The 15,880-nt window shown below is 37.7% G+C and overlaps 1 protein-coding gene across 2 annotated transcripts; it reads right to left on the minus strand.

Annotated features, from left to right (window-relative positions):
- Window positions 1-5,257: 5,257 nt before the first annotated feature.
- PTP4A1 (protein tyrosine phosphatase type IVA, member 1) lies at window positions 5,258-14,605 on the minus strand. Of its 2 annotated transcripts, none has more exons than XM_011361190.2 (6): window positions 13,911-14,605; window positions 9,925-10,471; window positions 8,757-8,849; window positions 8,322-8,452; window positions 7,281-7,355; window positions 5,258-6,670 (listed from the first exon to the last, which is right to left on the minus strand). In XM_011361190.2, exons 2-6 carry the CDS (start codon window positions 10,027-10,029, stop codon window positions 6,553-6,555), a joined length of 522 nt encoding a protein of 173 aa, XP_011359492.1. In that variant the 5' UTR covers window positions 10,030-10,471; window positions 13,911-14,605; the 3' UTR covers window positions 5,258-6,552. The 2 variants fall into 2 exon arrangements, with proteins under 2 accessions (XP_011359492.1, XP_011359494.1); XM_011361192.2 differs by having other exon boundaries at window positions 9,925-10,468; window positions 13,911-14,163.
- Between the last annotated feature and the right edge of the window lie 1,275 nt (window positions 14,606-15,880).

A 15,880-nucleotide genomic window follows, 5' to 3' on the forward strand; every position in this document is an offset into this window, starting at 1 on the left:
ATTTTCCAAGGAGAAATTGTTGATAATTTTAGATCCTCCACAAAGAATTTGATTTGTATGTGCAAAAGTCAAGCAACTCAATGCCCAGTCTTATACTTGGAAGTTCATCTTGTCAATTTTTACTGTTTGGGGTGCACTTCTATGATGGGATTGAGTATTTAGATGCACCAATGAGCCCTATCAAAGCTGTATTCATTTTCATGTACAGCATATGTATCAGACATAAGTGCAACTATCATTTAATGTCTAAATACTTGCTTTCTTTGAATGTGTTTTTTAATGGCATTCAGCTGATAGCTACCCATGAAAATTATTTGAAAATACTTTTGCAACAGAGGCATTTTAATATACTTCTTTTGCAGTCCAGAACTTTTAGGGAGAGGTTGTTTTTGTTTAGAAACACTAGTTTTGATTATGTTGTACCCAGCAGTTCAAAATTAAGTTTTGATTGGCTAATCTAAATTCCATGAAGGCAGGGGCCAAGTGTGTCCTCATCACTTTGTCTTCAGTGCCAAATACATGGCATGTAATGTTCACTCAATGAACACCTATGGAATTAATGCACATTTCCTGATTCTAGTCAATCGAAACATTCAATAGCTCTCGCATGACTAGAGTTTTGTCTCTCCTTTTGCCCCATCCCTGCCAACAAACCAGACACTCTCTATTTTCTACAAAGAAAAAGTCCTTTTTCCTAGAATGTGTATGTACTCAATTGACAAAAAGCATCTAATAACCAAATTTGGCATCTGCTTCAATAAATTCTAACAAGCATGGTAACACATCAAGTGTGTAAAATACTACATAGTAAAGACAGAGGAAACTGTCTTACAGGGTTATTTTCTTAGTATGCTGTCTGATTTCCTCATGACTGAATTCAGAGTAGGGAAATACTCTCACAGAGATTTCTTTAAATCACTGTTCCTTGCAAAGGAAACATGTATTTATATATGTTGAAACAGAGAGCAAGCCTAGTTACAGGTATTATCATGTTACAGGATTTGCATTTGAGAATTAGAGAAACCAGCTGATGAGTTGTTTCCCTCAGGCTGGATTCTTGGTTGACAGGAAATGGGAATTATTGATGAAGTTCTGTGGGATCACCTTACTAACAGTATTGGTAGACTTCTAGTGTGAGCAGGTTTTTAGAGAACACAGACAACTGAATGAAATAATTAGTGAGCCACACCTATTCAGGTCCCATTAGATCAAATGGGAGCTGAACTTTTGCTTATTCCTTCAGACTAGGGACTCTTTTTAGCTATATAGTCATTGAGTTCCTATGTAAATTGAGTTCTAGGGAAGCAAAAGTATAGTATTTTAATTAATGAACATCCAATTATAAAATTAGTTTTTAAGTATTTATCCCCAATTTACACTAGTAGTGTATATTACATCCAAACCCATTTATGTCATTTTCTCACCAATGTAGACAATAAAACAATGTAAACAAATGCAACCCTGAAATTTGAGTTTCAGGGTTGTATGAAGTCACTGAGTGTGAATAATGGAGAACTTTTGAAATCACAACAAAAGTATTACAACATAGGTATTTGAGAGCTAAATCAATTAAAAAGAGAAAAAAGGAACATTTATATGGATGCCATAGGAGATGCTGCAAGACAAAATTACCTGAATAATAATAACTGGTTAATAAAGGTCTTTGGAAAAATTAAATCCCTGGAATATTTTTGAAAAAAAGACCAACTCTGTGATCATAGTGCATAAGTCAAAATTGAAATGGACATTATGTTATTTTACCGTTTTGTTGGAGATACTCCGTTGCCTCGCAAATCAACACTTAAGTTGAAATTGAACGAATGAGCTGCTTCATATTAGTGTAGGTACTTCCATTATCACTTTTTTTAAAAAAAATTGTTTGTGTGCATGTTTGGATCACTTTACAAATGGTCCAAGTTTTCCCCAAATGTGTTCTGCAAAATACTATAGCCCTAGTCATCTGTGAAAAAAAAGGGATCCACAGTTGTACAGCCTATTTTCTTTTTCTCACTCTCTATTCTCTCTTCTGCTGTCCCCAAACTGCTGATCTGTGTAGACTTCAGGTTCCTTTGCCCTCTGCCTTCCTCTTGGGTTTGACTAAAAGGAGGGTTGGCTGAGATGGAAAGAGGAGACCAGCAAGATATTAAGAAGATGGGATATGAGGCTAGGTATTTATTCCTGGGTCTCTTACCTTTTTCCTGCTGGATTGCCACTAGTTCACTGTCTTCTAAGGTCACAGCTTCTGTGAGGCGGTTCTTGCCATTTCACAGTTCTCTTTAACTGCTCCCCCTCTCTTATATCTTCAGATCTGGAGATGGTAACAGTACTACATCCTCCCTTGTTGGTTTCTATTGAATGTTTCCCAATTATCCACTGTGAGTGTACCATGTTTCCTTTGGGGATGCTGATTTATATAATGGTTACTTTCTTGGAAAGATTAAAAATTCACATTAACATATTAAAGGCACTAAATAACATAGCAATAAATAATGTTTAAGTTTAGCCTAGTGTTTGCCAAACTATTTATGGTACCATTTTTTTCTAGTAAGATATCTAAGAATATCCCTCAAACACATTAGATAATATTCTTTGCCTTAAAATAAAGCCAAATTTAATGGGTTATAGTCTTTTATGACTACAGGTAATCATAATAAATGTATCAAATATGCTTAAGTTCCTATCATTCTCTAATAAGCACACTTTAGTGCCTAAACTTCATACATCTCTTTTGGTTGATATTTTTCCATTGGATGTTGCTGTGGATATACCCTTTAAAAACAAACCTTTATTTTTAAATAAAGATTTCAATTTATAAACTGATGTGGTAATTTTTAATGTTACATATTCTCAGGTTATCAGCATATTGTAGGGCTGCATTTTTTGTGCTGGGTGGTTGTGACCCATTTTGTCCTACGAGTTGAACACAAGTATTATTTTAGTCAAGAACTTATTGTGAGACACTCCAAAGCCCTTTTAGCTTTTTGTCACAACTAGCACTTTCTAGAGATTAGATGCTCTGTTAGCATGGATCCTTGTGAAGGATATGAAGCTTAAGTGAGAAATCTAATACTTTCAGGGTGGTTTTTTGTGGACTAGCGTAGCCTATCTTTACGTCAAACATGTATTTTTTTTTTTTTCCTGCAGGAATAGAAAAGGGTTTTCAATCTAAAGAAGGGATTTATGATATCACACAGCATATAAATTTTATAAATTACAATACTACCATTAATAAATGGTAGCTATCATGATAGCTGTATTAATCAACTGATTTGTCTACATTAGATTATAGAATTACTGTTAATTCTTCCATTCATAACTTAATGCATAAAACTGGCTTAATTCATTGAAGGCAAATTCCTATTTTCCTTTGCTTTCCTTCCAAGATTCTGCTTAGGCTAGTTACCCAAAATATAATGGCAGAAACATTGTGTCAAGCACTTTTAAATCAGTCTTTAATTTTCAATTCAGGTTTAAGGAGGCATATATATATATATACACACACACACACACACACGTTTATTCAGAGAATCAAGGAATGTATAAACATGTACAGCAAACATTTTATGTATTTTTCTCAAAACTGTACTTTAAGAGAAATTGTCTATTTGTAAAGGTTACTTATGCTTCCACTTCCCTTTGAAATTACACTGCCTGAAACTTTTCTTAATTATGGAATAGACTAGGGTACTATTCATTGGTGACCCCTAATCTGGTGACCCCATCTTTCATATTCACTGCCATATTCGTAAGTGCCTAGCAAACAGTAGGTATTTGTCAGATGAATAGAATGGCGTTTTAAAACAACCCAGAGATTGAAATTCTGAAGTTAAATTGGGAGACTACAATTTTTGAAGTGCTTTGGCTGGAAGAAAATGTGACCAGACATGATGGCATGCCTGGGTTGGGATGCTTCTAGACAAGCTATGTAAAGTTGCAGGATTAAAAAAAAAGAAAACCAACCAACCATCGTCCTAGGGAAACGGGGCATTAGGAGGAATAAAAAATGTAGTTGCAGAGTGCTGCAAAATGGCCAATGACACATTTGTAGCTTGTCTTCAACCAGAAGATTACATGTTTTCTTGATAAGCTTCAGTAATCACATTACTTACATGTCAGCAACGTCATGGCTCCTATAGACAAGCTTTGTCAACCAGTCACTATTTGCATCGCTGTTGAGGGAAATTGTTATCTAAAACCAAGTAATGAAATTTTTGAACACCATCTATAACTCCCTGTGTACAAGACCTCAACTCTTATTTCTACTTTATTAGATATAAGGAATCTCTCAGGATATATTATGGTATTCCTATTAGCCATATTTACAAGATAGAAAATATTTAGATAGAAAGCAAATCTCATCATTTTGTACACTGTACAGATGAGGTTTATAAATTGATTTTTAGCACCAGATATACAATCCAACACTGCAAACAATTTAAATTCAATTTTTCATTAGTCATGATGGCATCTTCTCTCAATAAACATAAATGCTGTTTTATGGACTATGTGATAATAGAAATTATCATTTAATAACCAATTATCTTCTCAAGATCAGGCTGTATTAACAATAGCCAGGTTTAGTAACTTAGCCCTAATCATGAAAAATCTAAGATCTGAAGAACCAAGGGTTCCCAGAAGTCCCTCTTGTTCCTTACGTCCCAGCTCTAAGTTTCAAGAATGAAGTATATTAAGTGCTAATCTGCCATGAAGAGATGGAAGCAATTCTTTAAAACATAAGGTAGAGTATCATTTCTTATTTTTGCTCAAATCTTGAGTAAAATCAGTTGTGACTGCTATTTAAAATAAAGACTCAAAGACATCTGACTTAAATCCCTTTTAGATTAACATGAGCTATGCAATTTAATGTTTCAGATTACTGAAACATTAAATCATGTGCCAAATAATAATGTCAAATTAAAAAAAAAACCCAACCCTATAAAGGTATGTAATCATTAATTTGCAAATGCGAAAAATGAGGCTCAGAAGTTGCCCCAAACCAGTTAATTGGTGGAGCAGAGCTTCAAATCAAGGACGTCTACTACACATATTGGTCAAAATCATCTAAACCTATAAAAAGCAAAGTTTATAATAAAAAGCACTTTTAAACATCAGAATTCTAAAAAACTGTCTATAAAGAGCTTACTTACACTAACTTCATTTAATCCATCATTTGTTAAAAAAGAATGGCACTAAGTGAAACTCATTTCAGTCTTAATGTTTTCTACAAAATAAGTTAACTTTAAGCAAAACAATTATCATTGATGATAAATGCATTTCATTATTTATTTAGATGTTTAAGCTCTCGCACTAGATTTTTACAAGCTGGTGAACACTGACAAATTATTTCTCCCACAGAACTATAACCACACATTCCCAGACAGTATAAATATATGGTTGAACTAACATTAATACACATCACCATTTTATCAATTACATAATAAAACAAATTATCAAGTATCCAAATATTAAGTTACACAGCTCAAAAGGCATATAAAATATTAGATGTCTGCTCAATTCATTAGCAGAAACCCATTTTTTTTTTTTTTTTTTTGCAAGAGAGGTTGGGAAGAAAAAAAATCACACTTCAAACAAAAATAAGTTGTAAACAACTTCGGATTAAGAAAAAAAAAATTAAAAGAATTTTGAAATTTATGATTATAAATTGTTTTAGCTACAATAACTAAGCATCTCTACCTTAAAAAATTTTTTACTAAATTAAAGAGCATATTCTACATGTTTTGCACAAGACAAAGGCAACATTTTACTAAAAATACTTAATAGCCCCCTCCCATTCAGTTTTCAGGCCCTCCCTGTAAGTTGCACCCCAAGTGCAAACATTAAAATTAACTGTAAGGCTTTTTTGTCTGGAGACATTAAAGACATGTGCTTCTATACAATGTAAATTTTCAAAATGGAGGCTTTCCATAACAGCACAAAATGAGATTTTTTAGAAAGACATTAAATAATCACTGTAAGACTTGGTATTAAAAAAAAAAGTTGAGCAAACCTGATGCATACATGTATGATGTGGGAGATGTAAACATAAAGTGAGCAGGCAAATAACCATGTAGGTCTACTTTCTGTTTGAAATGACTGAAGGGATATATAAACCAGATAAGGTCCAGAGTGTTCATAGTTCCTGGGATTTCAGTTCTATATGAAACCAAAAAATACAAGTATTGTGCTGGGTATTTTGGCACCTAATCTTTCTAAATTTCTTATATATTGATAAGATTCTGGCATGGGAATAGATTTAAAGACATAATACTGCATGATTTCAGGAAAAGTCGATTGGTACAAATGAAAAGCACATTTTAAATGCTGAACAACAAGAATCTTTTGCTAAGTGTCAAAAGAGGCTGATCGTAACCCAAACATAAAATAAAGGCTGCAATTCTGTCAAGCTTGTGGCCTGGTAAAACTGCTTTACAATACTCCTATGGAAGCTTCAATAAACTTATTCACCAAGCCAACCTATTAGCTAACATGTATGACAAATTAGGTCCTGTCTCAAGTTCCACTTCTGGGGCCATGGCATCAGGCACCCCAGTTTTATTGAACACAACAGTTGTTTCTATGACCATTGGAGTCTTTGAAGCGCAGCCGCATTTTAGGACGATACTTCTCTAAATACAAAAGTTGCTTGCTGTTAAAAGCTCCACGCCGCTTTCTGGAAGGAAAAAAAAAGGTAGGAGTAATTAAAGCAAAATCCCTCACATTAAGGTTTACTGTGCTTAGGCAATTATCACCTCTCATGGCAATTTTATCTTTTGATTATTATACTATAACTAATACAGAAATATGGACATGCATACATGTATAAATAGAAAAAGTTATAAAGTTAATTTTTCAAATCTTGAGTGGTTAAAATTAAAATTTATGAATCCAATTGTATGAAGTCCAAAAAGAGAAAAAAATAATTTATGGTAACAGAAGTCAGAGAGGTTGCCTCTGGTGGCAGGGAAGATGACTACGAAGGTACTTTCTGGAAAAGTCAAAATATTCTATATATTGTACAAGGTGGTTGTTTTATTTGGCTGTTACTGACAACTCGTCTACCTTTAAAACCTGTGCATTTTATCGAATATTATCTGTACCTAAATAAAGGCAAATAAGCAACATATTCAATCAAAAACAATTCAAAAAATTATTATTGGACTAGAATCTAATGTGAACATCTACACAGAATGCAAAAAATTGGTTGTTGGAAAAAAATGATTTCATAGTGCTACTTAACACATTAAATAAAGAATTGGGAAAAAATTTCATTATAAACTTACTGTCTTATGAACTGTACTGCATCTTCATATTTCATTCCACCTTCAATTAATGCTAGGGCAACAAGTACTGGAGCTCTGGTAAGGTAAGAATTTTGATAAATCATTTTTTCAAAATCAAATCCTGGAAAATCCAACAGTCCAAACATTCCCCAATATAGAACTACTATTATTTACTATACTTCCTATGTTAAGTAATATGTGTAGTAAATGTTAGCTTTATGTTAAAAAATTAAATTAATAAAGTATCAGCAAACCCCGATTTTATCTAAAACCAAAAATGAACTATACCCTTAACTATTACAAATTAAACCTAGAAGTTAAAACTTGTATTGGAAGGTGATTTTGAAAATATTTAGGGGAAAAGCAACATCTTGATAAATGCAGATAATTTTTTCCTGAATTCCAAGCAGTAAAATATTTTCCACTTCAAAAAAGGATTTGTTTTTAAACATAAGAATTCATTTCCTTAAGACTTTCTGAAAGTTTGCTTTGTTTTATTATTAATGAGATTGTGATACAGTTGCATGCAAATCACCCCACGGCCATCCATTTTCATTTCATTCTTCACTAGGAGAACAGGACTTTTGGCGTGGAGGTAGAGATTTACAAATTCTAGATGTGCATATTTTGGCACTACTTGGTAATGAGTTCCTACTGAATCAGAATCTCCAGGATAAAGGACCTTGTCAAAAGTACACCATATGCACTTTAAACTACCTTCAAGATCATTCATATTCCTTTTCCTCAATGAGCTTAGACAACAATTCCAACACCATAGATATAGTCTAGCATACACTATTAGCTCTACAAAAAATTGTGCCCATAGAGTTTAGTATAAATCATAGCTACAGCATGTTAGTTTCAGCTGTGCTGGAAATACATCATGTTGTTATAACCACCTACTTTTTAATTTAGTTCAGTAAGTAATATAACAAAGCAAATTGATTCATGAAGTGATAACTGAGTCTTTACTGGAGTCGACATCAAGTTTGCACTGGAATTAAGACCAATATCATTAACTGGATTAAGAAATTCTCTTACCTCCCAAGGCCTGCAACACAATGAACAGCAATGCAACAACCAGGTTCTTCACGAAACTTAATTTTTACAAGACTTAACCAGTCGTCAACAATCTGGTTGGATGGTGGTGCACCATCATCAAAAGGCCAATCCTAAATCAGAAAAATATTTAAACGTTTTTTTTTTTTAAATCACACTAATAATTCTAAATTTCTAACACTCAAATGTTTTCAAATGCATTTTAACATGTTTAAACATGTTCTATGTTACCCGTCAATGAAATGCAAATAAATGCTGAATCTTTAACAAAGATCTTTTATTACTTCAAAGATCTCAGCTTTGAAATTAAGATATTACATAATTTTTTAACTTAAAAATTAAACTTTCTGAAGTTGATTTATTTGAATAAACTTGTATCACAGTATCATAAACGCACCGGAACTACTAAATACTTACAAGAACATGGATGCCTTCTTTCTCCACAAGAGTAGTGTCATAAGTTGCTTCACATACTCTTACTATTGTGGTAACTCCGTACTTCTTAAGTTCCTGTATAAAATGCAGGTTGAAAAAATACTCAATAAAGTCTTCATACTATTGTCACTATCGTCACCTTTTTTATCATTTTGATCATTTCTCCAACAGGTATTGCAGGTTAACAAAAAATCATGGGATGAATATGCTTAACAGGGAAGTGAAATCTTATTTTAAATGACAATACTAGAATAGCATGAAAGGAAGAGGGAATGTTAAACATTACATGTTTTAATTCTAAGCTTTAAAAAAATTTTCATGGCCTTTCAAATACTGTTTATAGTCATGGTAACACTGGCTAGTGGGAGATGAAGCACTAACAAAAGAGGATTAGAAACAATTCAGAGATAAAGGTAAACAGAACCAAAGGAATAACTCATGACTGTAAGTAATCTGACTTTAAAACCATAGACTTCAAGATTATGCATTACTACTAAAATATTAACTCTTCTGGCATTTAAAAAATACATAGATGGTCATCAAAGGTATTTATAAGATCTGGAAGGCCTATTTCTTATTTCTGAGCATTGGTACACACACACATATAAAATATGTATGCATTCAAATAAATTATTCAGCACTCTATTCCTTCCTTATAGCCAAAAGAAGTTGGTAGTGAGACAGTTTTGGCTATCTAACGACCACCAGAAAGAAGGAAAATTAGTAACTGAAAATTGAATTTTATGTATTAATAGTGGGTCCATGACATAAACTAACTTTGGTTTATGGTATTAGCTATTAGGCTCAACTGATATGTGAACAATCCATATAAATGGCAGCCTTCCTCCTGTAAATTTCATGTGAAGATAAGCAAGAGCCATACCATTATACTGTCCACATATAATTTTAAATTAAGCAAACTTTGAGGCATGGAAACCTAGATATCTTATAAATCCAAACTAGCTCAAGTATATGCCCTTCTTGAAATGTATAAAATAATTTACCTTAAACCTAAAGAAATCACTGATATTTCATTTCTGGAAATTGGAACTGCAGGCATACTACCTCGGAATTTTCCAAAATACTTTGTTAGACAAAAAGCGCACTATTAAACTGCAAATTTAAGACATTAGAAAGTTTCAAATCTTACCTCTATAAATTTGTTTAAGGTCGCATTGGTTGGATTGTGTGTAATAAGAAATCTCATGTTCTTGTATGTAACTTCCACAGGAGCTGGACGGTTCATTCGAGCCATGTTAATTTAGTTAAAAAACACTCAATAGGGTTATGAAAGAATTTAAAAATTGAATACAGAAATGATGCAAAGAAACTGAGTCTACTTCAATATACTCCACTTGAAATTCTCAGTGCTTTGAGTATGAAGTTGAGAGTAATGGGAAATGAAATGAACCTCCTAACAAGCAGCAGCAATTCTTCAATCCAGTAATACTGAGGCAATAGAAAGGAAGTGCACTGAGGTTTACCCCATCCAGGTCAGAACTCTTGTAAAATGCTCTGCAGATTTCAATTCAACACTTCTGTGTCCAGGTTAACCACTCTTACGGGGGCTTCTTGGTGGAGTAGTAGTGAATTTCTACAGTTCACTTGTCTGCATACAGGTCGTGCTGTGCCTGGCAGTAATCTCCACTGCCCTTCAGAAACTCCATAAATGTGTGACCAAGAACACCACAGAACTGCTGTTTAAAAGAAAAAGAGAGAGAGAGGAAAAAAAGTTGTTTTCCAATTCAAAAGGAACATGTTATGCTACTACAATATTTAGGCACACAACTATTTTTTCAAATTTGGGCTCGAGCCACCTCTACAACTTTTACTTGAACCACAAAATACAAGGATTACAGATTAAACCAGTAAGCATAAAACAAGCATTCACAAATAAATTACTTTAAATTGAAAGTACCGATATAATTAATACAAAGATCCTTCAAAGAATACCACTGTTACATTTGGTCAATACCCCCTATACATATACTTCTATTAAGTATTCCTTTTAATAGTTGGTTGTTTGCTTTCCATTTTCATGAAATTTACTGATTTTTTCCAACTAATAAAATATTATTACATATTATAAACTTTATGAAAACTTTGAAGCTGTTAGTCTTCACTTAACTAATTTAGCATTCCCTTTTAACAAATTTTCCTCATTTAAGTCTCTAGAAGTTAATCAACTTGTTACATGAAGTATTATAAGCCTGTATATTTATAAATTTAAAAAAGAATTCCCATTTATAATTATAAAAAAGTCTCTAGAAGTTAATCAACTTGTTACATGAAGTATTATAAGGCTGTATATTATAAATTTAAAAAAGAATTCCCATTTATAATTATAAAAGCTATCCATAATTTCAATAATACTCTTGCATTTTAACAACAAAATTTCCCTCATCCAGCCTAAAATTGAATCTAATTCAGGGTGCAAGAAGAATGGGGTGGGCGGTGGAAATTACCTGGTACTTCTTTTCCTAGGTATCAAAATCAAAGTAATCATCCAGTAATCAATAACTATATATCTACCCCAAATTTCCTTAAAGAACTAAATCAATTTTATGTTACTATCAAACATTAAACGAATACAGCCTATTTTCATCTTATGTACATAAAAAGCACTGATGTTAATATTAGTCTTCTTACAAGTAGTTCATAAGAACTTGTATATTTAGGAATACAGGACTAAGAAATATTAATAGCAGTTTAACAAAAGCACCAAGTGCCAGCCACAGTCCCAAACACTTCACATGTACTTTCAAGAATATAAAATTTTATAACAAAAGTTTCCATTAGTTTTCTATGCTTAAATTTAAATATTTAAAAGGCTTAACATTAAATTCAAACATCTGCTCCTATTTTCATTTTACACCTTGAAGTCCCACTTAGCTGGGTCAAAAAATTAGTGACTAAATTATCCATTAAGGACTTCATTCTATTACAGTGAAGAGAGGCTGTAGTAACCCGGAAATAATTTCAATTATAATCTCACCTCGAATCCTAAATATTACTTCCTTAGGAAAAAAAAGTGTATTCTTGCACCTTTCTGATGACATACTTTGAATTAAAGAAATCACCTGTAAAGCTGTTAAAGGCAACCACTTTATCTCAGTAATCTGATTCCAGGTACTATCTTTTTGCAACTGTAGGCCGATTTATAAGACAGTACTTCACACAACCATTTCCATATTTAACAGCTAAAATTCCTGTTACAGCTAGTGTGACCATATTCTTTCATGTAAGCAAGTTACCAGGAAGCAGAGAAAGCAATACAGAAATAATTCACCTAGTGAACTGGTTATTTTTACTAAGTGGAGTCACACAGCGGCTTGTGTGGGGGAGGGGGGGCGGGAGTGGGAAGGGGCGAGCGCGGGGACAGACGACTTCTACCAAAGAAAGTGACCACTACTAATACATTATCTTCCTGTTCTTCCCAAGACACCTCCAGCCCTTCTCAATTTCCTCGCTACAGAAAAAACTATGATAGGCAGTTCAAAAATACTAGGTAATTTCCCTCCTCCCATTTTGAGTTGCAAATAATCACACTAATATACGTGGGGGTGGGGAAGAGCAATTTCTGTGCAAAAACTTAAGTCAGTTTGTCAGACTGCAGAAACAAGGCATTAATCTCTATAACTGTTTTGTAAAATAGTTCGTCCATCTACTGTTTTAGGCGATGCATCTAGAATAAAGCTTGTGTAAAATGCTGCTTACTCTTGGGAATTACCTAGCTTTCTGTTTTTCAACTGATTTACTGCCATCGAACAAAATTCATAGAAAAAAAGAGTAACAGGAAGCATTGCCTCAGAATCTGGATCTCAAGCAGTTCGACAGTTCCAATTACAGCACAAATAACAACTTAACACTCTTGGAATGGCAGAGGCTTTCGCAGGGAACAGAGTATAAACCTTAGAATTCTGGCTCTGGTTGGCTACTGTTGCCACAAGCCAACAGGAGGCAACAACACACACATTACACCAAGAACTTCAGGAACAGTTCTAAATAGTCTCCAATTAAAAGGCGCCATCCAGGGCCATTCCAAGATTGGCAGGCAAAGTGCGTGCTGGTGCCGGCCGGGGACTCCTTCGCTTCAGTGCAACAGTAACCTTGGAAGTTTCCAAGGCCATTGCTAGACCGACTTGCCCCAGGAAAAGGACAAGACTCGACTTGTTCCCATTATCCAGAGCCTGAACTGGGGCGTTAAATCCGGAACAGCTAGAATTACCAGGTGGAGACTGAGTGAGCAGGGCGGGGGCAAGGAGTCTGCTCACCTAGCAGAGCTGCTCCAGCCCCCGCGGGGCTGCGGCTCCTGGACAGCCCCTCGAAGGCTGCTGCTCGGCGCACACGGGGCCTGCCCGCGGCGCCCCCTTTCCGCGCCGCAATCACGGGTTCGCACCGCGCCTTCAGTCAGGCGCGGAGACCGAGGCCATTTTGTCAGAGGCGCCAGTCTCGGTCGCGGAGCACGAAGGTGGCTGCGCCAGGCTCGCGTCCCGCGCCGGCCCCCGAGCTCGGAGAGCTCCCGGCGGAAACCGTTACCAGCCCCGCCTACCCCACGCCGGCCCGGGTCCGGTGGCTACCCCGCCGCCGCCGCCGCCGCGCCCTCCCCGTATCCGGCTCCGCAGTGACACGCGCAGCCCTTGCCCCACCCCGGGCCACGTCTCCCGCTCCCCAAGCGGGACGCTCTCTTTCGACCAAACAAAGGGGCCCGGGATGTCGCGGAGCCCTCCGGGCCTGGACCAGGCGCGCCAGGCTGGAGGGCCGAGGGCGGAGGCGACGGTCACAAAGCGGCTTTTGTGCCGCCCCACCCGGCCCGCTGCGGCGGCCGAAACCGCCCTCGCCCGCCGCACTGGCCCGGCCGTACCGCCCGCGCCACCCGGGGCTCGGCGGGGACCAGGAAGCCGGTGCCTCCCGTGGCCAACCGCTACCCGCAACCCCCAACGTCCGCCTGCCCGCAGCCAGCCGCCGCCGGCCGGTCACAGGGCTGCAGCCCGGTCCCCTCCCGCCCAGGGCACACCGGAACTGCGGGCCAGGACGGTGGAGAGCGGACGCCGGCTCTGAACAAAGGCGACGGCGGGGATGGGGGGGCGGTCGCAGAGCCCCGGCCCGAGAGGCGACGGTGCGACGAGTACTCACAGGAATATGTTTACTCATTGAAGATTGTGGCCTAATCATACAGCCGGTCCCGAGGCGGCGGCGACACAGGCGGCGGCGGTGGCGGCGGCTGCAGGGCAGGGGGTGGCGGTGGTCGTGGCGGGGCGGCGGCGGCTTTGCAGACGGCGGCGGCGGGGGCACCAGACTCTACCATGCAGTGAGCAGCGCCGAAGAGAGCGCGTAGCCGAGCCGGCCCGCAGTCCACAGAGCCAATACGCGCGCCGAGGCGCCTTTGCGTCACAAACCCTCCCTTTTATAGCCGGCGCGACGTGCGAACCCCCGGCCACCAATCCAGGCCGAGCGCCGACGAGCGGGGGCGGAAGCCCGTTCCCCCCCCCTCCCCGCGGACGTCACCGCGCGGCGGCCGCTGCCGGTGTGAACCGGTTGATGAATGGCGAAGCGCTCCTGGGCGGGGGAGGGAAGGAGCCGAGGAGGGACTCGCGGGTGAACGAAGTCTGAGGTGGGGGAAGAGTGGGAGAGAGAGAGGATTCCGATCTAACGACTGGAAGGAATCGCGGCACAAACCCTGGTTCATATTATTAAAACCACCGAGGCGTGCACACGTCACATGGGAGGCTTGAAGTTTGCTTCAAACTTAAAATGCAATGCCTTTAGGACTGGAACCGTGTCTCAGCCCCGACCCTGCTTGCTGCTACATTAAGCCATAATCACAATCATCTTTGCCAGCGGTTTACCTTGGCACCTGGGCTCCTACGATCTCCGTCATCAAATATTTATGTCGCATGACCGCTGTACCCAGTGACTCAACACTAATGCCACGGCCTTAAGCTCGGACGAGGTGAATACTTGTCCCCGGGGGCACTTTCAAGCGGAAAGAAACGTGTCTTCACAAACTTATCCTATATTAGACAGGGAGAGTTTCTCGTGATGCAAATAAAGCCCTATGCTCGCTGTAGTGTTTTTTTGGTCACGTCTCCAATACTACCTGCGCTTGCACAGGCAGTTGGCGCAATTGTGGCATTTTGAAATCACATGCTTACATTGTACTAATGCTCTCTTGATGTCACAGATAATGAAAAGCTGATAAAAGAAAGCGTTTTTAAAATTAAGAATCTTCGGTTTTGTCAAGGCCTGATGTCATTCTGCGTTCAAAGCTAAAGCTTTCCTTTCTTCTGTTCATTGTCCCACTATTTTCATAATTTAGGCCCTGAAGTAGAGCCTTATCACAATTGTTCTGTGCTACACAAGGGCAACTCTGTCATTTATAATCTGAAAACACTCTGCTTTCTGGAAGGAGTAAACAGGGCTTTTACCTGCTTTGAATAACTCAGTTTTCTACAAACACTGAGGCCTTTTGTTTGCTGCTTTTCCTGAGCAGTAGATGGAAGAGGGATTTAGGGATCAAATTGTGTCCTCAGTGTACTACTGTAGTGTCTTAGGATTTATTACAACTTCTATTTAGAGACTGTGCTTGCATAGTTATTTAACTTTCTTGTAAACATATATGCTGTAAACAAAGTAAGTGCTTTAAAAAAGGAATTGGGTCAGGCTTTTACAGGAACAGAAGTCTACTCATCTTCATTTTAAAGAAATTGCTTGCCAAGGAAACTCTTGACTCCATCTAAATCAAGGAAAACTAAAGAGCTTAAGAAATATATGACGCCTCTTCACAATGAAACCATAAAAAGAGTAAAGCTTTAAAAATCTTAAGTCCTAAAAATATAGAAAGATTAAAAAACAACTTGCGGTGAGAGGGGCCTTCCTAAGTAGGTGAGGGAACTCAAGTCACAAAGAAAAAGACAGATTTCATGATATAAAATTTGAAACTTCTATATGGCAAAAGACTCGACAAAGTCAAAATATTAATGTCACATGGAGAAAACATTGGCCATGTATCATGGGCAGAATTAACATCATTGTAAAGAAAATGCTTGACCTTGTTTACAACAATGTAGTTAAAACATACCTATTCGATCAACTACTCTCACTAC

This window comes from Pteropus vampyrus, unplaced genomic scaffold (genome assembly GCF_000151845.1).
Source record: "Pteropus vampyrus isolate Shadow unplaced genomic scaffold, Pvam_2.0 Scaffold64, whole genome shotgun sequence".
In the NCBI taxonomy this organism is placed as follows: Eukaryota; Metazoa; Chordata; class Mammalia; order Chiroptera; family Pteropodidae; genus Pteropus; species Pteropus vampyrus.